At 43.0% G+C, this 20090-nt stretch overlaps 1 protein-coding gene across 2 annotated transcripts; it reads right to left on the bottom strand.

The window, feature by feature from the left end:
- Window positions 1-338: 338 nt before the first annotated feature.
- sugt1 (SGT1 homolog, MIS12 kinetochore complex assembly cochaperone) lies at window positions 339-19487 on the bottom strand. 2 transcript variants are annotated; one of them, XM_068571029.1, is made up of 13 exons: window positions 19354-19487; window positions 19210-19258; window positions 18447-18537; window positions 18244-18313; window positions 17774-17844; window positions 16163-16216; window positions 14286-14314; window positions 14032-14054; window positions 13599-13695; window positions 11524-11631; window positions 3270-3360; window positions 2109-2281; window positions 339-1091 (listed from the first exon to the last, which is right to left on the bottom strand). In XM_068571029.1, exons 1-13 carry the CDS (start codon window positions 19365-19367, stop codon window positions 990-992), a joined length of 972 nt encoding a protein of 323 aa, XP_068427130.1. In that variant the 5' UTR covers window positions 19368-19487; the 3' UTR covers window positions 339-989. The 2 variants fall into 2 exon arrangements, with proteins under 2 accessions (XP_068427130.1, XP_068427131.1); XM_068571030.1 differs by having other exon boundaries at window positions 19210-19255; window positions 19354-19474.
- Window positions 19488-20090: the final 603 nt, after the last annotated feature.

Here is a 20090-nt window from a genome sequence, read left to right as displayed (position 1 = left end):
TGTTCCAACTCGCCGTTTGGAAATCACCACTCCACCTCGAGGGCCGCATCCTCGCCTGATGGCCAAACAGCTTCGGGGCTTCGCTCGTCTCGATACCAATCGAGCCGCAATACGCAAACCTCAAGCTGTCGGCCATATCTGAACCGCTCTGCACTCATATCAGCGATGCCACATTTAATTCCTCACAGCATATAATCACAGAGCAAGACTCTCCGTCATAATATATTGCTGTTTATTTATTTTTTTTCACCCATCTGGCGGGATCCCTTCCTACTTTCCCCAACCTGTCCAAAGCAGTTTCCAGAGACAACGGACCATAAAACGCGAGACAAAGTTAGTGAGCCAAACAACAAATCTTTTATTTACACCGAAGCTTGAATCACATTGAGGGAACGACCGGTGATAAGCCTCTGGCTGACACGCCACACACATTCCAGAGGAGCCAGTTTGCAAAAGGATACTGTTGACTTTTTACCGAGAGAACAGGGAACCCCCGCCCAAAAAAAAAACTGCACGAGCCGAAAAATGCAATCATAGCTACCAGTTAAACATCCCAACCGGTTCTTATTTTATTTTTCTTAACAATTTTACATTTATTATACAAGTGCCGATAACAGGAAGTCATGAAAAGCCCCGAAATAGAAAGGCTGTGGGCGCTTTTAAGAAAAAGAGATGCAGAGGAGAGAAAAAAGAAGAATGATCTGAAAGTTGAACTAGAGCATCCCCTGTCCGTTAGTCACAACTTCAATACAGACTTCCCTTTATAGTCCGTTGGCCTTTAAAATCAGATATGTAAGGGGTTGGGGGGTGGTTTGGTCGAGTGAAAGTGGGAACACCGAGGCTCGCTTCACACAACTGAGGGTTTGGGAAGAGGAGGAGGAAGAATAAGAAGAAGTGCACGGTCACAGAGGCTGCGGCGCTACAAGCACTCCTGCTGGAGCTCAGGCGGATGAGTGAGAAGAACAAGGGAGGGAGGGGGGATGAAGCGCTCAGTACTTCTTGAACTCCACGTCCTCCGGGGGGCTCATCTCCACTTTTCTCTTGCCCACGTCAACCCAGTTAGTGCTCAGGACTGTACCGCCGGACTCCATCTGCACGGGGATGAGAGACAACGCTGTAGTTAAATGACAACCTCCAAGATGGGTCACCCCGCTGGCGTCATCGGTTCCATTTGACGCTTATCGATGAACAAGATTCAATCTCTTAACAACTCATTTGTCATGTTCTTGTTATTTCACAATAAAACAAAAAAAGTCAAACAATTCAAAAGGCTGACTTGCACACAAGATGCCCTTCATTCTCTTTAGAGGTCTTGTGCTCTGGGTTGTTTAAAGCAAATGCAAAAATGAAGGTTACGACAGTGTCAGCTTTAGGTAATGACAGTGAATTATAATTAATTTTTTTTTTAAGTGTAGCGTCGTGAGACTATATTGTTAAAAAAACAGAATGTCGATTACCCCCATCATCATCATCATCAACTAATCTAATCATCCAATCATCTAGTTGCAATCATCATGCGCACATCTCTCTGTTCACATTAATACACTCTTAAGAAATCTCATTAACTAGATAATTAGTCCACAGTACATGAGTTGTATTCCAGACCCTAAGGCTAAGCAAAAGTGTTCACAACCCCTACAAAGCAACTAAAGACTTTTTGTTTCTGGAAGGCAATGGCGGTCTTTCGACCGGTCCACCACTTTGGTCGAGACAGAAAGATCTCGACAACTATTGGCTGGATTGCCACGAAATGACACTAGCGGTCCCCGGAGGGCAAAGTCTGCCAACTTTGACGATCTCCTGACTTTTCTTTTGAGCACCACCAATGAGATTGACATTCATTGTGTTGATCGAAAGGCCCTGACAACAATCGGAGGGATTGCAATGGAATGTGTTTCTCTCGGGGATGAAGGTCAATTTGTTGAATATTTTATGGAGAAAGAATAGCCTTTCAATTGTGAATTTGGAGAGGACGCACCAGCAGAACATGTCGTTATGCTGGAGTTCATAACAATACCTCAATTTAATCTCCCTGCATCCTCGTTGGCTACTACCACTGTGGCTTAAGTGATGGCAAAACTGTCTCGGCACTCAAGTACAATACTTACAAAGGACTTGTTCATGGCTCGCTTGACCTCATCTGTGCCATCGCAGTAGATCTGCTGGAAGAGCTTGTTGAGCGCTGCGTCTCCCTCCAGCTTCTCGGTTTTCTCCTCCTCGCCAATGTCCACCACAATCTTGTCCCATTTGCCGGCAATAGGGGACGACGAAGGGTACTGATCTGATGGAGGAGAAAACAAAATGGTAGGCTCCAGTTTATATAGTTTTATCCCTCTGACTTGGTTTCAATTGAGACCAAGTCAGAGGGATTTCAAACCAGCGGAGAGGCATTTGACAAGACATTAAGCTGAAAACAAACATTTTATTGCTCACAATTCATTGAAATTTGAATTGTGTGCAGTTTGATACCTCAACTTTATCATCTAAATCTGCCCAAGACGCATTCACTGAACTAATTTTGCTCACTATGCCACTGATTCTTCAGACTCAAGACTCTGAAGGATCACGTTGTGATTTGATTTCTATATTTTCAGCATCCATTGCGCCACTATAATCCCAACAAGAGATGGAGAGCGGGAAATGTAATCCAGACGCAGATTTACATAAATACAGCAGCAGACACGCGGCCGACATATTCAGGCCAAGTGTGGACATGCAGCAATGTGATCCCATAAAAATCAGATGTCAAATATCATGTTTAAATGCAACAGTAGTCCGAGCTGTAAGCTGAGCTGGTTGCATGGAAAGGATGGTTTGGCTGCCCACTTAACTTTTACTCCCCCCCCCTCCACACACACACACTTACATAAGTAATTAATCCTGTCAGTAATGGCAACGTGTGGGCTAAAATACTGAGTCATATTTTGCTGTCATACCTTTCCCTCTCCCTGTATACTTTCGGCGTCAGACTAATGAAAGACTCTAGCAGGGCTCGACTGCCCACTCTCATTTTAGTGCAGAACAGACAAACACAGGAGCTCATATTGATCTTTTGGGGAGGGGGGGGGGGGGGGGGGGGGAGAGAGAGAGAGAACGAGAGAAAGAGAGAGAGAGAGAGAGAGAGAGAGAGAGAGAGAGAGAGAGAGAGAGAGAGAGAGAGAAATAAGAAGAGGGTGAGGGAGATAGGGAGACAGGAGCAGATAGATGAGAGCAGAGACAGGAGGATCGTTAAGGGGGTAAGAGTGTAAATGCAGAGGCTGTGGACTGACTTGGATTGAAGTGTTTGATGTTAGACTCCTGTCCCTCTCCCTCCAGCTTCTCCCATCTGATGGCATCTGTCTTCTTCATCTTGAACTCCACCTGACAAAGAAGAGAAGGGCAATTTGTGGGGAGGAGAAGGAGAAGGAGAAGAAGAAGAAGGAGAAGGAGAAGAAGAAGAAGAAGAAGAAGAAGAAGAAGAAGGAACAAGGGAGATTTAAAAAAAAAAATGTCTTTGTTGTGCAGGACAAAAATAACACTTCCATTAAAGTGACACCCTCAAAGTACAGGACATCAGATCATTATTGAGGCCAGAGAGGCTGTCTGCTCAGAGCTCGTCGTCAACTCATTCTGTGAGTGTGTGCGTATGAGAGAGAAAGTGTGTGTGTGTGTGAGTGAGAGAGAAAGAGAGAGAGACATCAGGGATATGCGGGGGCACAGCTCAATCTCGAACCTCACTGACAGACATACTGCACTAACGAGATGCCTGTCAGCCAGAGGGCCAGTGTGAGAGACGGAGCGAGCGGGCGCAAAGAAGGGGGGGGGGGGGGGTGAGGAGGGAGGCAGGGAGGGGGAGGAAGAGAAGGGAGATCCTAATTCCACACAGCATCATCTGATCCAAATCATTACACCGGAGAACATGGGAGCGGAGAAAAACAATGAGGGGAGAGAGTACATGGACACACACTTTTAACACTTAGCTGCATTGACAGGGCACATACCAGTGAGACACGTGAAGCCCCCCTCCTCTTCCTCCCGCCCCCCATTAACGCCGTGTGTGTGCGTTTGATGTGTGTGCATGTGAAAGACAGCGCTGGTTATGTCGGTGCAATTAAGGAACATTTCTGCTCTGCTGGGCGATGTGATGATTCATTTATGAGGGTGCCAGAGGAGAGGAGGAAAAACCGAGAGGTAGACGAGGCTCGAGATGAGGAGGCTGACTAGCGCTGGGAGAGGCGCGAGTGCTGGGGTGCAGATTGAGGAGGATGGGGGTTGGAGTGGTGGTGGGACGAGGCGTGCATGATCGCTGCTACCTTCTCCGGCGAGGTGATGAGCCGGAGCGAGTGGCGGCACACTGATGGATCGCTTCAGTGCGTGTCAGCGCTTTCGGCCACGCAGAAAAACGGCCCCCCTCTCTCTCTCTCTCTTTCTCTCTCTCGAAGGCATCCGCGGTGTCCGAAATTAACTTTTTTTTTTGGCTCACCTGCGAAGGGGGCCGAGAGACTAAAAAAAGAAGATCCCTGCTGAGAATACAGGTCACCCCCCAAATAATTCATACTCATCTTTCAAAAAACTATGTCACCCAGCTTTTTGCAAAGTCTTTTGCATACAATTGGATTCTGTGAGGTAATCTTTTCTGACATCAGAATTTAGGGTGGGGGGAGGGCTGTGTTGACAATTTCTGTTAACTTTTCGGGAACAACAGTCCCCCCTATCCTACTTCATGCTGTGATTAACAAGGTGTGAGGAGGTGAGAAATTAAGCAGGTTATAAACTGCACAATGAATGCCTTCCAGGAGAAACTGCGTTATACCCACATTTCAATTATTCATCACCTCTTGTCCCTCGTTTCAACCGGATATCAAAACGTGGCTCAGTTATAAACGTTTTTGTCTTCCGATACGATCTAACGTCCCGTCGTAGGAACTAGATTTTCGGAGTGTAGTCTGGCCTCAACAGCAGGCACTTTCATATTGAAGCAACTAAATCACCGTTGCAAAAAACACACTTCCAGAGGTGTGTCACATTAGCCCGCACCCAGAGTTTTGAGGTGGTGGAAGTTATTTTGGGCATCCAGGATTCTGGAGGCAACACTAAGTTCATTGAATTGGTTTCATGCATAGGCGATGCAGAGTCTCCCATCTGTTGGAGCACTTCAAAAGCTTGGATTTGCATGAAACCCTCTTGGCTAAATCATTAACACAAAAGACGAGCTCCCTTATTACAAAAATATCAGGTTCATAACAGCTCACTTTGGGATTAATTGGATCAATAATTTGAATACTATGGCTCTGCGTTTGGTTGCAACAAAAAACATGACGACTTTTTTCCTTTTCCTCAGCAGTGACGTGCCGTGTCGAGCTGAAACAATTAGACGAATAATCAATAAAGTTAACATAAAAAAATAAATGCGAATTGATTTTCTTTCTGGTTCTGGCTTCTGAATAGAATTACTAAATTATCCGGGACACATTTCTATGTTACTTTATTAAACCACTTTGATCAGGTGCGACTGTTTGTGTTTGATAAACTGATTTCAATCGATTTTTGAGACGGCTCCTCTTGGCATTTTGAATAATTTCTTGTTTCTTTGACAGATGCACCTGCAATCTGGGCAGAGGCTCCTTTGAGCTCGGTTAGGGGTCTCATGGTGCTTTCCAGACTTTAGTTTGTAAGTGCTGATATGCCAACTTGCTCTCATGGCTGACAGATACTTTGTACTAATACGGCCTCTGTATCAGTGCTTGTAATTCTGATTAAACATGGTTCTTTAGATTTTTTTCTTTCATTACATGTTTTGTTTATTCTGTGGATGAGCAGTTACACATTCCGACGTTGAAATATGCCCTTTAAACCCCAATAGATCACATTCCTACTGTGCACCTTTAAAAATATACATGCCAAATGGCCAAGGTCACAGCGGAAATAAAAATGTTTACAGCTTAACAGCACCAAAAATCAAACAAATTAATTAAATTGAGTGACAGACAGATGCGGTTATAAATTGATTAGTTGATGATCAGAGAAGTCTCGGAACAGAAACGGTAGGCCGGAAAATGTAACATCTTAAAATTACCATCCCTGGCAGGTGCCACAAATTGTCTTTCTGTAGTGTGAAGTGCAGCAGGACTCAAGCAGCGGCCCTGTGTGTGTGTGTGTGTGTGTGTGTGTGTGTGTGTGTGTGTGTGTGTGTTTGTGTGTGTGTCTGTGTGTGCGCTTCTATGCGTGCTCTTGGGCCATACAACATTAATCTGCTGCCACATCTGTGCTTCCTGGCTTCTAAGGGACATGGCAGGCCAGGCGCCGTGTGTGTGTGTGTGTGTGTGTGTGTGTGTGTATGTGTGTGTGTGTCTCTCTCTCTCTCTCTTTCTGTGTGTGTGTGTGTGTGTGTGTGTGTGTGTGTGTGTGTATATATGTGTGTGTGTGTGTGTGTGACAGGCGAAAAGATGGCTCGTAAAGGGATGTGACAGCAGAGCCACATTCGGGGGCCACCACCCATAGGACCCTTGGGCTGGACAATACAATACTGCACAAGACACACAAACGCATGTGGACACACACACACATGCTATTTACAGAAGGGCACTGGGGTCCCGTGTCGTTTGTCACATGCGTTTGTAACTCTCACCCCCACCACCCCCTTTCCTCCCTGCCATAACTCCTCACCCAGCATCGTCTCCCTCTTTTTGCAGATCCTCTGGGATTTCAAAACAAACTCGGCAAGAAAGACGCATAAATGAAATAAATATAAACATTCTTCGACGTTGACAGGCGTGGAAATTAAAGAGCGGAGACGCCACTTTTGCTATTTGCCAAAAGGAGATGAGTTTGGAAGTGAATGAACGAGCGAGTGTGGATCCGAAATTGCGTGTGCGTGTGACCGTGTCCGAGTGAGAGTGTGCGTATGTGTGTCTGTGCGCGCAGCAGCCGTCTGTTCTGATCAAACACACTGGTGTGTAATTGGCTCCCCGTTGTCGCGGTGACCCCTGCGGTTGGAATGTCTGTCGTGGTGGAGGACAGGAGGAGGTCGCACTGACGATGATGTGCTACAGACGACACTCACACGCGCACACACACACACACACACACTGCAAATACTTTGTGTAAATGGCACAAGTGTGTTGAAAGATTACTGTTCAGCCTCTGTATTTGTGTGTGTGTGTGTGTGTGTACACTCACGCCCGGCTTAGCCTCCCCCTGCTAAGTTGTCTTTAAAGACAGCGAGGAGATGAAGCGTAAACATTGTGGAGCGAAGAGTGCAGGGCAGCCTATTACAGAAACAGACAGGCCAACATTGGTTAGGAATCTACAGCTGTGAGGGCAAAGCATTTTTTTTCACTCCTCCTTCCAAAATGCTCATTAGGGATGCATGCCGATCTAGGGGAAACTTGATTTGCTGATGCCGTTGTTCATTTGAATGTTTATTTTTCTCCCGAGTGGCTCCTTGGCTTCAGAAATATGAAACGGCTCAAAAACATTTAAATGAGACAAGCATTGAGAAAGCTGTCGGTTTGGAGTGGGTCCCTCACATTGGCGTGCGCACACATTTCACCTGTAGAGTTTTGAGGTGCCGTTATGCCGTCTTGAACATTTGAATGCTGCCAATGAGGGCTTATGAGTTTGTAGTTTGTGGTGTGTGTGTGTGTGTGTGTGTGTGTGCCCGCCATGTGTACCGGTGGAGCCCATTGGACCAGGGAACAGGCAGGCCTTTGTGGGAGAGGAGGAGGGTTTGAACACTCTCTTTCTTGTTATCCTAGAGATGTAGAAGAGAGGTGTGTGTGCGTGTGTGTGTGTGAGAGAGAGAAAGAGAGACAGGTCACAGAGAGGCAGACAAAACAAAGAGCATAAATGAGGAAGAAAGAGGTAAAAGAAACACAACAAAAACAGCAGAGTGAGACGAGAAAATAAGTGCAAGACCATCTTCAGCTGTGGTCTCTAGAAGACTGAGCCCTTGTTTAAGCTGCAACCCACGTGCACCTCTGGTATGCAGTCTCTGCTGTTGCCATGGAAAAGTGAGTGTTTTTTTTCCACAGAGAGAGAGAGAGAGAGAGAGAGAGAGAGGGGGGGGGGGGCAGTTCCTGTGCAGGTCAGTCTCCACTTGGCACCGTGTAGTCGGTGGATATAATGCACACAATATAGATGGTCAAGTTATGTAATGCCACCAATTTTTGCTGCTGTGGCACCATACAGTGTATATTTTCAGCACCTGTGATCATGCACTGCCCTTCATTCCCCCCGCGGCCTCGCTGTGAAATAAACTAGAATAAATGTCCTCATTGCTTTCAGAGGCTCTGTGGCCTGGGCTTGTTTGGGGATGTTGATACCAAAGCATTTCTTTTTAGGCACTTAACAAAAGGTTTTTTTAATGCTAGTTCATCCATGTTACGCAAATATAGATCTAATAAAAACAAAGAATTATAATATATAGGCTGGTGTTTGTACTGTACATTACCTACTTAACACCAATCGAAACCTCTGGCTTGTGAACACAGTGGATCATTTATTAGCTAAAGAACCAGACATCTACCTCAGGAGCTGGTGGGGACCAAAAACGGAGATAATGGAAAAGTGGCTTATTTCCGCTGCCCCGAAGTGGCCAAAGAAATCCATTCTTCTGGGTTTGAACATGACAGACTGTTGAAACCTATTGTCTGACAATAACACTGCTATTGTATTATAGTTTTTAAAGCGCAACAGCCAAATTCACTGAAGTTTTCACGGCTGTTGAAAATCCCCACAGTGCCCCTATTATAAGCTGCACTGTTCTGTCTTTTGAAATGACATTTATTTAACACATTTACCTCAGTATCCAAGACTCACATCAGCTGTATCAATATCATCTCCAATACGCGCTACTCGTGTAGGTGGCCTGTGTACATTTGGTTCGCCTTATTGCATTTCTTTTTCATTTCCATAAAGGTCGCCCATAACTGCAACATTGCTGTATCATAATTTAAAAAGTAATACACTTTTTCCTTCTCATGTGAGATTCAACTTTGATCGAAGTAAACTTTGTGGAGTCAGTATCACTGAATTATTATGTATTTTTAAGACTCCCGTGGATGAACTGCATCTGGAGGGCAGTCCCAGGGTCAGTCCGGCAAGTGAATGCATAATGAGACGCAGCCTTAAGCGTCTTCCACACAGTTGGCTCTACGTTGCCCGCTGGGTTTATTTCACAGCGCAGCCAAAGCTTTGCTCGACACCGCGAAAAGATGTGGGCGTGCCATGCAAGCCTATGGAAATGACGGGTGTCGGAGCGCGGTGGTACCGCTGTTCTAATCCGTGTGAAAGAGGCCAAAATTTACGCACTCTCTCAGCAAATCTGACCCAATGTTGTCAAAATGTCTGATTTAGATGAAACCAGATGAGAATGTTCCCCCGACATACAAGTAATAGATATGAGAATATGAGTGGACAACCTGTGTGAAAAGCTAACAACTGGTTAATTATGATTGATTATCTTTTCCGAAGCATACTTTACAATCGAAAGCTTTTCGTTGAGTTACTTACAATAGGATACAAGTAAATACACTTTGGAAGATGTCGTCCGAAAACCTAGGTGAAATCAGAATAAAAGTTCTTCGGAAATTCTTCTTCCTTGTGGAAGAAAGCAGGGCTATAACTTCAGCACTGTATTGGCAAGACCGGAGTGATTAATTGCCTAAAAGACAATCTCTTTCTCCTTAACGATTAAAAAAAGAAAATCAAAACAAATCACACAAAACCTGCTTCTTGATCCTCAGGCGGAAACCTGACAGTAGTCCATTGTCAGGTTTCAGCCTGAGGATCAAGAGGCAGGTTTAGAATCAGCCCTGAATCAGCACACACTCAGCCAGCACACTCGTTAGCCCACATCCTCTTTAATGCACACTAATTAGTTTATAGTAAAAAGTGCCCTTCCTACTCATTAGGCCCATAATCACCTTTAACAGTGCAAAGGAACTCTCAGCGAGTACAGCCCTGATAAATGTGCGTGTGTGTGTAGGAGTGCAGATTTGTGTGAACTCCGTTAATGTCTCTACAGGAGCCACACTGTATATAGTCAGAGTGGATTTAAAAATATATATATTTCTACTTCAGCTACAGTAAGCTTAACCGGCTTTAAGGAATTATAGGTAGTGACAGGCTGCTTTACACTGCTTTAAATTATTGAAGAGATTTAAGATTTTAATCTCGGAGTGGTAATGATTAGTCAATTTCAGTGAGCTGCTTAACCTCACATCTGCACGGTTTCCTTCTTTGCCATATTCACTATCCGACTATCATACGAGTCATTAACATCTTTGAGAAAGAAACAAAGCATAATTAATGATCGGCTATTAAATACAATAAAAGTCTGAAGACAAAGATAATATCACGTCATGTGATGCACTGGGGCAAAATTGCATTTCAGAGATGGGAAGCGTAGTCCAAGGAGTGCCGGCATTTCTCTAGTGTATAACGTTACTACATCATATTTTCTTTATTAGGCACATAAAACATGTTCCCTGACAAGTTTAATAGTCTGCTTCTTTACTGTTGAGTGTCTCCAGTCTGATGGCGAGGCTACGCGCGGTGTCCTCACTGTTTCGGAAACAACTTTTCGTCTTTCAAAAACTTTGCTGCAGTGCTTTCATGACCTAAAAATGTTGTTTCTTCCATGCTTGTTTATGTTTTTCAGTTTCAGGAAAAAAGTTGTAAAGTGGTAAACAGTTTTATATTCCATTGCGGCTGGGGCTCGGTGTGGAGAAAAACATCTGAAAACCACCATCAGACAGGGCTGCGTACCGCCACTGATTTCCCAAATCAATTAGATCAGAATCTGTTCAATTTAGTTTTGATTAGCAATATTTTAGTTACAAAACCAAGGCTTGGATATGAAAGAGATTCTTAAGAGAACTAATGTTGTACCCTCTAGCCTGGTATTTTTAACTCAAGTTACCGCCTCGCTATTGTATGACTCTGCCAATCGGTCACGTTGCAGTTCACATTTATGTCCGTCCAAAATGTCACCACCTCATGATTTGATGCTTTTAGACATTTGTGTGCTGTGGTCAAATTAGCATAGGAATTATTGCTTTACTGAAATTCTAATCAGTTCATCTTTCAGTTCAAGTGGATCGAATTCAAAAAGTAGTATCCAGGCAGTATCCGACTTGGTTACTTTGAGGCCATTTTATCATCTCAAGTTACTGAGTGTTGCTTAGTTGTGGTCATTGTGACCCAAGAAAGGACAAAAGGTAGCAGGTTCTTCGGGGTATGTTTTTGTGTCCTGTGTGCTCCATCATCAGAGAACACGCATCCCGAAGCTTTGATGTGCATTTTAGAGCACAATGGACCATTAAACAGAATTGGTGTAGTTGAAAGCACGCAAGTCTTTGTTTCTGCTTCATAAGCACATCCTGCATCACAGCAAAGATGTCTGTTAAACACATCAAACCATTGAATATGTCGACCAGAGTGTAAAGATATTTGCTTCTTGGAAAAAGTGGACTACTCGTTGATAAGTTGAGGTTCTTCACTTATTGGATTAGCTAAATAAAGTTAAAAGTGACGTGATACCTTGGTGGTGAGGATCTTGAAGTTGCTCTGTTGAGGGACGATGGGGTGCAGGAGGTGCAGTTCGAGGTTACAGCTCTCCCCTGACGTCAGCTGTATCGTGGCAGAGAGCTGAAGAGAGAACATACACCAGACATTAGGTGTTTATACCCCTCATTGGCCGCCATTACGTTGGGCCGTAAGTCAACGAGGTAAATTGGACCTTTGGACCTGCCATGTTTGTTCTTTCTAGATGATTGTAATAAATACCATCCATTACTGTTCACACAACTGATTGTAGTATGAACTGTTTCTTAGTGCAGTCAAATAAGATGCAATGTGTTTAAGTAATTTACTTCTGATGTATCTCCTCTCCAGAGTGTTCCATCTAAAAGAGTCTCCAGGGTGCCTGAGCACTAATTTATGATTCCGGGAGATACCCTGTGATAATTAGTAGAGGGGGGTTTGTAAGGTTGATTTTCCTCTTTCGGGCTTTACAAGAGCTCTATGGCGATGTGTGGCACCAATAGAGATCATGCAGATTATTATTATTAGGGGATAGGAATGTATAAAAATATATGTATTATGGTATAGGTAAATGTGTGTTATGGGGAGGGGCAGCGTTACCTGTACTGTGGTGGGGTCGAGGTCCTAATCAGTATCAGTCTATATAAAGCTGCCTCTGCAATAGAGTTCATTGCTGATGGGGCCACATGCTGCCGTGGTACACCATGACTGTCCTGTTTTGTCTTAATGTTGGTGAAATAAACACCGGGGTGGCCACCATGTAAACCTCCGTGTCAAGCTTTCCGCTATATGGCCATACTAACAATGACAGAGTAACTTAATTCCTGTGTTAAGACTGCAGCATTAATATTTTTCATTTGACTTAACTGCTGTTTTTAGAAAACAAACCAAAGAAAAATAGAAACAGAGTGTGTGTTTGTGTGTTGAAGTTGTCAGCTTGTCCACAAGAATAATCGTCTGATGTGGCTGGTTTTGTCAGCCAGGAGTATCCTCTCTCGCCTCTGTCCCCTTCAGCCACAGAGTGACCAGTGATGAGGGGTCAGACAGCTCATAACAGCCTGTCACTCACTACGACTGGGTGGGTGGCTTGTTGGTTTAGAGGGACATGGACTCGGCTGTGGCCCAAATCTCCACACCACTTCTTGGCAAATGCTGCCTTTATATAGAAAAGCACTCAAACCGGTCCATTTGGGGAACAACTCAGCGGTTATCATCTCATCTCATCAAAAGTACAATACTTGGACTTGTAATTGTTGCAAATCAATACCTAACACCTCACAAGAAGTGGACTTTCTGATTTGGGACCAGTTGTGTGTGAGAAGTGGTTTATCGGGGGATAAAAACTTGGAAAGTTAGCCAAAGTCGCTTTTGGGCAATTCCACAAAACTATCAAAGCTTTATTATTCATTTCCAGTTGAATCCCTGCGCTGTCTGTAGGTATACAGCTGCTGCATGCTCAGTCACCAGGGAAAAGAAGTGGAACCACTGCCTTTCATCTTTAATTTCTTTTGTATATACTGACCTAGTAAAAAATATATGAACTTATCTGTACTTCACACCACAGACAGAGGAAGCTTAACAAGTGACTGTGGGATTCAGAGCGAGTGAACTATTTCTTTTGAAATGGGGTAAACTCAGTTTGTTATTCTATTAGGAAAGACAATGGCATTCCCTGGGGTGCCCTGCAGTTACCCCTCGGAGAGAGGGAAAGAAGCGGGAAGAAGCACACGAAAAGTGAAAGAGAGAGTGTTGTTCCCGGAGGGCTTCGCAGCTGATCCTAGATCAGCTATGCCGTCTATCTACAGACAATTAGGAGGTTGGAGAAGCTGGGGAGGGTAAATTGTTCTTAGATCTGTACTTTGGGAGCAATGTTAACAAGGCACCACTGGAGGCATAGTTGGGTCCATGGGGAGTGTGTGTGTGTACGTGTGTGTGTGTATGTGTATGAGACCCATCTAATGGGGCCCCCTGAGGAAACACCTAAGAGCTAATCCATCTATGTTCCACACACACAAAGAAAGAAAACAAAGTCTCTCTTCACTTCAACACTGCACTTAAGTGTGTGTTTATACCTCTTTTTCCATGAAGTTGACACACACACCATCCTTGGGTACATTTTTTGCCATGACCGTGACGATGACTTGAGATTCTGTTTGGTACCAGTCATGTCTGTTGTAACACACACACACACACACACACACACACACACACACACACACGCACACACACACACACACACACACACACACAATATGTAACAACCTTTGCCATTTCATCCACTGCTATTATGAATATAGAAAACTTCCTGAAACCAAAAACTTTAAAATAATAAAACGCAGCAACTCATTAGCATGTCTCATCTATGCACATTGTTTTCACAGACATAAAGACCATGGCGGCTTTGACGCAGCAGGGATAATTATCACGCTGGTGTAATAAATAAAATAAACACTAAAAACATTAAACAGATGCCGAGATAAGCCGTATTTACATTTATGCACTTACTTCACAGGTGGAACTGCTGGTGTCTGCTCGGTCATTCAGCCCCCGAGATGGAGAGACAATTAGAGAGGAGGATGCGGCGGGAAGGCAGAGGGATAAAACAAAAATAGGTAGGGAAAAAAAGGACAGAAATGAGAGAAAACATAACAAAAGAAGCTTAGGCTCCCATTCTCTGAACAGGAGCATACACAAGGATGATGATCTCCGCCGATGCTGAGAGCAACAATGCCACCAGGTGGCCGTGCAGAGGAACTCACCCTGTTGTTGCTGTTGATCTGCGTTTGCCCTGGAAAGAGAGAAGAATTTGGGCGAGTGGCAAGTAGAAACATAAACACCTGCTTAAGGTTTCTAAATAAAATATAGATTTTTTTCGTTCTTCTTTAAAACAGCAGAAAGAGTTCCACATCACGACTCACATTTCCCTAAAAAAATGTCCATAGGCATTTTTTTGTTGCTGAGAAAATATGTTTAATTTGATTCATGTGGACTGGTGTGCTACAATTTACTTGAGAAACTACATTTAGAACTCTTTTTGAAATATAAGTGACAACTGTAAACCTGTAGTCATGTAAATCAGGACTACACAAATATATAACCTACATTCATCAAATATTTGTCTATGATAAGGTTGTGCATGAGGCTCCTTTTGTGTGAAAAGACAAAGACATAACTTTTCTTTGGAAAAAAAAAGTAGCTTCTTATTGCGTAACTTTTGGGGTGAAGAAGATTAATTGAAAAGATAAAAACTTAACTGAAAAAAAGGAAAGAGGAAAAACTGTTTGTCTAGCAGGCTAGAGAACAAATTAATTTAGTCTCATCAATTCAAATTCATAAAAGTCCTAAAAATAGATGACGTTGTTTTGGATGTCTGCTACCACAGGCCGGCTGAGGCGTGTTCCTGGCCCTGTGGCTTTGGCAGCCACAGTCCACTGTTCTGGTTTCTAGGCTGCCCAGCATCAGAAAACAGCCATTACTCTTTTCAAATTCCATGACTTTTGAACTTTTCATGACCATAAGAACCCTGCCAGTGCCGCCACACATACTTCCCATCTTACACCAGTTTGTTTTACTGGTCCGTCCACGCCCATTAAAAGCCCTGTGAGCCCAAGCAGGCCTGATCACCGTTTACCAGCATGCTATCATACATTATTCAATGACTTTGTTACAGAGAGGGAGGGAGGAAGAGAGCGAGAACAGAAAGAGAGAGAGATGACGGGAGGAGTGTTAATATCGTCTTAATGAGGTCGCGTTTGAAATGGTGAGGAGGGCCTGGGAGGGTGTTTGGAGAAAAAGACTGCGTGTCAGAGTTTGTGTATTTTTAAACCAGCAGGGTGCCACATGTGATGGAATAACCAGGTGCCGTGTGTGTGTTGGTTGATGGTAAACACGCCATCATCGAAAGAAAAAAAGTTGTGCCGCTTGTGTGAGCGTGAGCAGACGCAAGTAGGGTACTTTCAAGTTTTGGGGGGCGGGCGTGATGTACACTCTGGTGTGCATTTGTGTGTGTGTGTGTGTGTGTGTGCATGCATGCTGTCTATGAGCAGGCCTATGAAGGAGTTGGGTCTCATCGGGGGCTTTCAAACATCAGTAACGTTAACTCTGATGAATCTTACCGCTCTCTGGAGTACGTGTGCATGCGGGTGTGAAACGTGTTTGTCAAAACTCATGCTCTTGTTTACTCAAGATGATCCAGAGGGCCCAGGCATCACCAGCAAACAGAAACACACTGCCCCGACATGGCATGCATCTTTTATTGGACTGAGCAGCCCTGCCTAAACACTCACACCGTGGATTCGCGGGTGTGTGTGCGAGCTCATTTGTTTGATCAGATGGGCTGATCAGCTCCCTGACTGTGCCATTTAGCTGAGTGTTTAATAGTGTGGAGTAAATAGCATAGAGAAGTTTAGAGTGCAACTGGTAATCGGACTCTGGAGACCTGAAACTATTAATTTTTTTTTTCTTCAACTGAAACCGCCACAGGCCATATTGTTTACTAATAGTTAACATCTTTGGACATTCTGAATCCATTAAAACAATTTAATATCCAAATGAACCTACAATCAAAGGCCAGCATCAGCTCTAACATTAACACAAAAATATAGGCATTATAGAAGTTTACAATTCAGCTACTTACCTGCCATCATCTCATCACACCGCTTGATCCAGATCTCAAATGATTTGTCAGAAACTGTGGAAATCACACACAATAAAGACAATGTTTTTTGGACTTGCTTTGTTATGTTATAAACATTGATGAAGAAGAGGCCCGATTAGAGAATATAGTGGAAACATTTGTGGGCGTAAGTGAGGTCTAAATAATGTGTGAAGTGGTTTAACTAACTAGTGGTAGTTTGTGCATTTTTACAAGCAAAATCTGTTTTGCTGAAAATTTGTTTAAAATTCTTTCCTTCCACCCCAATGTTCACCCTCTTCTGGCGAGCTCCAGGTGTTTGTTTTTTTTCAATAGCCAAATACATAAAAAATAGGGCTAACAGGTCACTGATAAATTATTTAACGGAGGTAAATATTGAAACAGAGGTAATGCTGTCTAGGTTGACAATGTCTATAGTTGTGAGCAATGTGGAAAGACACATTTTGTAATCTGGATGTGTAGCACTTGTAAAACATCTGTAGTTGCTGATTTAAAATAGTTTACTCATTATGCTGCATTCACACCAAAAGCATTGAAAATTTGACACGTGAGTAGATTACATGCAAAGTCAATGCACAGACGGGTTAGGTTGCGAAAAGCAATGACGCTTTTGAACCGGCGCGAACAGAGCGTTTGACGCGATGCAAATTTGCACAAGTTAAAATGTTCCAACTCTGGCGAAAAATTTGTGTTACGCCGAGTTGCGTAAGCCAATAAGTGTTGAGAAGCTCCGCTCGTCATCACCACTGTCCTGTCTTTGCTGAATCAAACTGGCGTTTGATGTTCCAACGTATGTGGAGTTTACACAACAAGTATAAAGCAGAACTAGTGGTTATTTCCATGGTGGATGGCAAAATGGTGACTGTTTTCACGAAGATAAGCCACGCCCACTTTCAGGCATGAGTAACATTTACTATGTGTTTGGTATGAACAAAGCATTATTAATGAGCGTGTAAACTGACGCAGTAAACGCATCGCGAATATTTCCAACGCTTTTGGTGTGAATAAAAAATTAGAAGGGGGAGGCAAAAGAAGGCCGCGAGCATCAACTACAGTATCAAGTATGTAAAAAATAACAGACAGGGTCCCATGATATAGAAATACAATTGAAATGTGGAGTCAAGAAAAAACAGAAGCGTAAACTCTTAATTCATGGCTAGATACCACAAAGAAATATGGAATCAGAATTTTAAATTTTTTAAGGTTGTTTGTAGTCAGTTTGAACAGAGTAAGCTTTGTTTTGTCAGTGAAATAACTATCAATGAAGTAAAAAAAAGAGTTACCTGCAATTAAATCACCCGCACATCGAGACCTAATTTACGATTTTGGTTAAACTATTGACTAGAACTATGCTTAAAGTGTCCTGTAATACTCTTACCGGCTGCCAGACAAGCAGAAGGGTAGAGTGTGATCAATTAATCAAATTTGTATGTTCAGAAGTATCATTGTATTGCATTTTATCCCTAAAGCTAAGAGGACACAGGTTCATCCCTTTGTATTCAATGAGGAGAGTGAAACAGACAGCACACTGCTGCAAACAGTGGTTGATAGAGAGTAGAAGGATGGGACGTTTGTACTCCAGGCTAGACTCACCATCCAGCTGGTGTCCCTGAGTGAAAGCTGCATGTGCTGACTCATAGTGGCTCAGATAGTATTCTGCAATTCTGCGGTTGAAAGAAAAAAACATGCCACATATACTTAGATCAGACAGTCTTGAAAAATTAAAAGTGACCTCTGACGACATACACAACGAAGTAAAATAACTAAAACAATTATTGTACAGAAACTTTGGCTGGTTGGAGAAAAAGAATTGTCTTATTGACATTGGCCTTAACATCACTTCAACTTCAGCACCAGGAATATTGGGTCTAATTTTCATAGCAGATGTGATCCTAACAAAAAAAAGAAGAAGTTGTGTTTACCCATCAACTATACATTCCAGATTTTGCAAAACAACTGAGACATTGGGTCCATCAACAGGAGCTTTGCTTGAGCACATCGGCCAAAAACATAAAAATTATTGAGATGTTGCCTAATTTCTTTTATCATATTAAAATACACACCCTGTTCGCATGAAAGCAAGGGGAAGGCTTGGTGTTAGCTGCTGTGCTTTTTTGGCATCATCAACAGCACCTGCAAAAAAAGAAAACAACACTATGTTATATTCATGTTTTCGGACAAACAAATAAACATGCATTTTTATTCAAAAGGATTGTGTTAACTTATGAATAACATTTCACGTCAATACATGAGTCCACAGACTTACAGCTGTAGTTTTTAAGAAGTATATGTGCATAGGCACGCTGGCAAAACCACTCAGCATTGTCGGAGTCTCCTTGCAAGGCCTCATTTAGTTCCTACAAGGAAAATAAGGGTTTTAGGTAGAAGGCTCACAGTACTGTTTCGATGCAGTTGGAGTTGAGGTAATGATGGAAAAGTAGTCACACTAAAAAGAAATCTGACACTGGCATGCTGACACATTTGAAAGTTTTATGAGATATCCTAACGCAGGCTGAATCAAACACGTATTAATGACCACATAACTAGAAGGAAACGTAAGCAGATGTTAACAAGTCATTAAGACAAAGCAAATAACGCAAGAATCCGTGACTGACTTCTCAATGACTATGTTGAATAATACAGTGTGCATGCATATCATGCTGACTGCCGGATGTATCTATCATATATCACCAACGTTATCTAGTAATAACGCCCCACGACTGCGAAACGTCGCAAAGTACTAGATTTGAATTCGAACAAAATACATACTAACACACAACTGGTGCTGTGACGTAAAGTTCTCATAAGTAACGTTAGCTACGTGCTCTTCGACGCTAGCAGGAAACATAGGCTAATTTAGCTAGCTTCGCTTAGTTAGTGTAAGAATCGGTGCAAACATCAGAAACGTTAAGATTAATGACACTGTACTTTAATTCCCTCCGTAGAACAGCTCGTCAGGTCACTTTAAGGTTAATATGATGAGACAGTGACTGGTTGGTTAGTGTTTGGCGAGCTAACGCTAATGTTACCTCCAGAGCTTTCTGTGGATTCTCGTCAATGGCGCTCTCGGGGAACCTGCTACAACGAGAGACCAAAAGTTACAACCGGTCGCAGGCCAACAAGAGAATGAAAAAGTGACAACATGTGATATTCACAAAGTGAGTCGGTCTTGCCTTTCGGTTGCCATGGCTTCGCTGCGGATGTGGAGCGGGTGGGATAATTCGAGCGAAACGCGGAGACTTCTGGAAACGTGATAGCGCCAACTGCCACAGCTCGAGCAGAGCGACAGGGCCTGTCAACATCCGACTGCACGCCCCTCACACTGCGACACCGCCACTTGGCGGCCTGGAGGAGTCACGGCATGACACACTTCCTCATGTGACAGATGACTTTCGACATGAAAATACACTCGTGCCAAAATATTGCATTTCTTAATCATTGTGCAGATTATAATATTAGACTATTAAACTATTTGAGCATTTTTAATGTAGACTGGGGAAGAGGGGGCTAAACTGTCGTACTTTAATTGTATCCCACACATACTGTAGTTTCATCTATAATGATATATCCGATTTAAAAAATATATATTCTTGTTTTGTAAGACACATCATTTTCATTTCAATAAAAGTAAAAGATACAATATTTCCCTTTGAAATGTAGTGGGGAATAGAGTAGCAGCATCTGAAGAAGCATTCAGTCAAGTATATGTACCGATATACCAGTGTTAAATACTCAAATAAAAGTCCAGCATTGAAAATTGTATTCGCATCAACATATAAAGGACAGAGAATGAAAATACTCATGATGCAGAATGGCTAATTTCAGAATTAAATATGTAAGTGCATCATAATTATTGATGCATTAATGTGCACATCACTTTAATGGTGCAGCTGGTAAAGGTGAGTGAGTT

Source organism: Clinocottus analis, unplaced genomic scaffold (genome assembly GCF_023055335.1).
Source record: "Clinocottus analis isolate CAN_PGR_092001 unplaced genomic scaffold, fCliAna1.0.p SCAF_11, whole genome shotgun sequence".
Classification (NCBI taxonomy): Eukaryota; Metazoa; Chordata; class Actinopteri; order Perciformes; family Cottidae; genus Clinocottus; species Clinocottus analis.
The sequence above is the reverse complement of the archived record's forward strand: the minus strand, read 5'-3'. Positions and strand labels throughout refer to the sequence as shown.